The 4,502-nt window shown below is 49.5% G+C and overlaps 2 protein-coding genes across 2 annotated transcripts in view; both read right to left on the bottom strand.

The window, feature by feature from the left end:
* Positions 1-858, bottom strand: part of LOC137639507 (rootletin-like) — a 2,445-nt gene extending 1,587 nt beyond the window's left edge. The window contains exon 1 of the mRNA XM_068371777.1: positions 1-858. This exon is cut by the window's left edge and continues 1,587 nt beyond it. Within this exon, the coding sequence (XP_068227878.1) occupies positions 1-858 (858 nt within the window).
* Positions 859-897: 39 nt separating this feature from the next.
* On the bottom strand, positions 898-3,792 carry LOC137639513 (uncharacterized). The gene has a single exon (XM_068371783.1). It carries the CDS (start codon positions 3,790-3,792, stop codon positions 898-900), a length of 2,895 nt encoding a protein of 964 aa, XP_068227884.1.
* Positions 3,793-4,502: the final 710 nt, after the last annotated feature.

Here is a 4,502-nt window from a genome sequence, read left to right on the forward strand (position 1 = left end):
CGCCAAAGAAAAGGCCTGACCATCCAAGGCTTGTGAGAGGGAGTGAACGCGGTTCATTTCCTTCGCCAGAGAAAAGGCCTGACCATCCAAGGCTTCTGAGGAGTGAACGCGGTTCATTCCCTTCGCCAGAGAAAATGCCTGACCATCCAAGGCTTGTGAGAATGAGTGAACGCAGTTCATTTCCCTCGCCAAAGAAAATGCCTGACCATCCAAGGCTTGTGAGAATGAGTGAACGCAGTTCATTTCCCTCGCCAAAGAAAATGCCTGACCATCCAAGGCTTGTGAGAATGAGTGAACGCAGTTCATTTCCCTCGCCAAAGAAAAAGCCTGACCATCCAAGGCTTGTGAGAGGGAGTGAACGCGGTTCATTTCCTTCGCCAAAGAAAATGCCTGACCATCCAAGGCTTCTGAGGAGTGAACGCGGTTCATTCCCTTCGCCAGAGAAAATGCCTGACCATCCAAGGCTTCTGAGGAGTGAACGCGGTTCATTTCCTTCGCCAAAGAAAAAGTCTGACCATCCAAGGCTTGTGAGAGGGAGTGAACGCGGTTCATTTCCTTCGCCAAAGAAAAGGCCTGACCATCCAAGGCTTGTGAGAGGGAGTGAACGCGGTTCATTTCCTTCGCCCAAGAAAATGCCTGACCATCCAAGGCTTCTGAGGAGTGAACGCGGTTCATTCCCTTCGCCAGAGAAAATGCCTGACCATCCAAGGCTTCTGAGGAGTGAACGCGGTTCATTTCCTTCGCCAAAGAAAAAGCCTGACCATCCAAGGCTTGTGAGAAGGAGTGAACGCGGTTCATTTCCTTCGCCAAAGAAAATGCCTGACCATCCAAGGCTTCTGAGGAGTGAACGCGGTTCATTCCCTTCGCCAGAGAAAATGCCTGACCATCCAAGGCTTCTCAGGAGTGAACGCGGTTCATTTTCTTCGCCAAAGAAAAAGCCTGACCATCCAAGGCTTGTGAGAAGGAGTGAACGCGGTTCATTTCCTTCGCCAAAGAAAATGCCTGACCATCCAAGGCTTCTGAGGAGTGAACGCGGTTCATTCCCTTCGCCAGAGAAAATGCCTGACCATCCAAGGCTTCTGAGGAGTGAACGCGGTTCATTTCCTTAGCCAAAGAAAAAGCCTGACCATCCAAGGCTTGTGAGAAGGAGTGAACGCGGTTCATTTCCTTCGCCAAAGAAAATGCCTGACCATCCAAGGCTTCTGAGGAGTGAACGCGGTTCATTCCCTTCGCCAGAGAAAATGCCTGACCATCCAAGGCTTCTGAGGAGTGAACGCGGTTCATTTCCGTCGCCAAAGAAAAAGCCTGACCATCCAAGGCTTGTGAGAAGGAGTGAACGCGGTTCATTTCCTTCGCCAAAGAAAATGCCTGACCATCCAAGGCTTGTGAGGAGTGAACGCGGTTCATTCCCTTCGCCAGAGAAAATGCCTGACCATCCAAGGCTTCTGAGGAGTGAACGCGGTTCATTTCCTTCGCCAAAGAAAAAGCCTGACCATCCAAGGCTTGTGAGAAGGAGTGAACGCGGTTCATTTCCTTCGCCAAAGAAAATGCCTGACCATCCAAGGCTTCTGAGGAGTGAACGCGGTTCATTCCCTTCGCCAGAGAAAATGCCTGACCATCCAAGGCTTCTGAGGAGTGAACGCGGTTCATTTCCTTCGCCAAAGAAAAAGCCTGACCATCCAAGGCTTGTGAGAAGGAGTGAACGCGGTTCATTTCCTTCGCCAAAGAAAATGCCTGACCATCCAAGGCTTCTGAGGAGTGAACGCGGTTCATTCCCTTCGCCAGAGAAAATGCCTGACCATCCAAGGCTTCTGAGGAGTGAACGCGGTTCATTTCCTTCGCCAAAGAAAAAGCCTGACCATCCAAGGCTTGTGAGAAGGAGTGAACGCGGTTCATTCCCTTCGCCAGAGAAAATGCCTGACCATCCAAGGCTTCTGAGGAGTGAACGCGGTTCATTTCCTTCGCCAAAGAAAAAGCCTGACCATCCAAGGCTTGTGAGAAGGAGTGAACGCGGTTCATTTCCTTCGCCAAAGAAAATGCCTGACCATCCAAGGCTTCTGAGGAGTGAACGCGGTTCATTCCCTTCGCCAGAGAAAATGCCTGACCATCCAAGGCTTCTGAGGAGTGAACGCGGTTCATTTCCTTCGCCAAAGAAAAAGCCTGACCATCCAAGGCTTGTGAAAAGGAGTGAACGCGGTTCATTTCCTTCGCCAAAGAAAATGCCTGACCATCCAAGGCTTCTGAGGAGTGAACGCGGTTCATTTCCTTCGCCAAAGAAAAAGCCTGACCATCCAAGGCTTGTGAGAAGGAGTGAACGCGGTTCATTTCCTTCGCCAAAGAAAATGCCTGACCATCCAAGGCTTCTGAGGAGTGAACGCGGTTCATTCCCTTCGCCAGAGAAAATGCCTGACCATCCAAGGCTTCTGAGGAGTGAACGCGGTTCATTTCCTTCGCCAAAGAAAAAGCCTGACCATCCAAGGCTTGTGAGAAGGAGTGAACGCAGTTCATTTCCTTCGCCAAAGAAAAGGCCTGACCATCCAAGGCTTGTGAGAAGGAGTGAACGCAGTTCATTTCCTTCGCCAAAGAAAAAGCCTGACCATCCAAGGCTTGTGAGAAGGAGTGAACGCGGTTCATTTCCTTCGCCAAAGAAAAAGCCTGACCATCCAAGGCTTCTGAGAAGGAGTGAACGCGGTTCATTTCCTTCGCCAAAGAAAAGGCCTGACCATCCAAGGCTTGTGAGAAGGAGTGAACGCAGTTCATTTCCTTCGCCAAAGAAAATGCCTGACCATCCAAGGCTTGTGAGAAGGAGTGAACGCGGTTCATTTCCTTCGCCAAAGAAAAAGCCTGACCATCCAAGGCTTGTGAGAAGGAGTGAACGCGGTTCATTTCCTTCGCCAAAGATAAGGCCTGACCATCCAAGGCTTGTGAGAGGGAGTGAACGCGGTTCATTTCCTTCGCCAAAGAAAATGCCTGACCATCCAAGGCTTCTGAGAAGTGAACGCGGTTCATTCCCTTCGCCAGAGAAAATGCCTGACCATCCAAGGCTTGTGAGAATGAGTGAACGCAGTTCATTTCCCTCGCCAAAGAAAATGCCTGACCATCCAAGGCTTGTGAGAATGAGTGAACGCAGTTCATTTCCCTCGCCAAAGAAAATGCCTGACCATCCAAGGCTTGTGAGAATGAGTGAACGCAGTTCATTTCCCTCGCCAAAGAAAATGCCTGACCATCCAAGGCTTGTGAGAAGGAGTGAACGCGGTTCACTTCCTTCGCCAAAGAAAATGCCTGACCATCCAAGGCTTCTGAGGAGGAGTGAACGCAGTTAATTCCCTTCGCCAAAGAAAATGCCTGACCATCCAAGGCTTCTGAGAAGGAGTGAACGCAGTTAATTCCCTTCGCCAAAGAAAATGCCTGACCATCCAAGGCTTCTGAGAAGGAGTGAACGCGGTTCATTTCCTTCGCTAAAGAAAATGCCTGACCATCCAAGGCTTGTGAGAAGGAGTGAACGCAGTTAATTCCCTTCGCCAAAGAAAATGCCTGACCATCCAAGGGTTCTGAGAAGGAGTGAACGCGGTTCATTTCCTTCGCCAAAGAAAATGCCTGACCATCCAAGGCTTGTGAGAAGGAGTGAACGCGGTTCACTTCCTTCGCCAAAGAAAATGCCTGACCATCCAAGGCTTCTGAGAAGGAGTGAACGCAGTTAATTCCCTTCGCCAAAGAAAATGCCTGACCATCCAAGGCTTCTGAGAAGGATTGATTGATTGATTGATTGAAAGTTTTCTGGCATCCTGACATCTAAGGTCATTGACGCCGTTCTGAGAAGGAGTGAACGCAGTTAATTCCCTTCGCCAAAGAAAATGCCTGACCATCCAAGGCTTCTGAGAAGGAGTGAACGCGGTTCATTTCCTTCGCCAAAGAAAATGCCTGACCATCCAAGGCTTGTGAGAAGGAGTGAACGCAGTTAATTCCCTTCGCCAAAGAAAATGCCTGACCATCCAAGGCTTCTGAGAAGGAGTGAACGCAGTTAATTCCCTTCGCCAAAGAAAATGCCTGACCATCCAAGGCTTCTGAGAAGGAGTGAACGCAGTTAATTCCCTTCGCTAAAGAAAATGCCTGACCATCCAAGGCTTCTGAGAAGGAGTGAACGCAGTTAATTCCCTTTGCCAAAGAAAATGCCTGACCATCCAAGGCTTCTGAGAAGGAGTGAACGCAGTTCATTTCCTTCACCAAAGAAAATGCCTGACCATCCAAGGCTTCTCCTTCGCCAAAGAAAATGCCTGACCATCCAAGGCTTGTGAGAAGGAGTGAACGCGGTTCATTTCCTTCGCCAAAGAAAATGCCTGACCATCCAAGGCTTGTGAGAATGAGTGAACACAGTTAATTTCCCTCGCCAAAAAAAATGCCTGACCATCCAAGGCTTGTGAGAATGAGTGAACGCAGTTTATTTCCCTCGCCAAAGAAAATGCCTGACCATCCAAGGCTTGTGAGAAGGAGTGAACGCAGTT

Source organism: Palaemon carinicauda, chromosome 1, assembly GCF_036898095.1.
Source record: "Palaemon carinicauda isolate YSFRI2023 chromosome 1, ASM3689809v2, whole genome shotgun sequence".
Classification (NCBI taxonomy): Eukaryota; Metazoa; Arthropoda; class Malacostraca; order Decapoda; family Palaemonidae; genus Palaemon; species Palaemon carinicauda.

What these genes read in the sequence shown, in the direction of transcription:
- LOC137639513 (XM_068371783.1), bottom strand. Translation starts at nt 3,792, where the DNA reads ATGTCAGGATGCCAGAAAACTTTCAATCAATCAATCAATCAATCCTTC.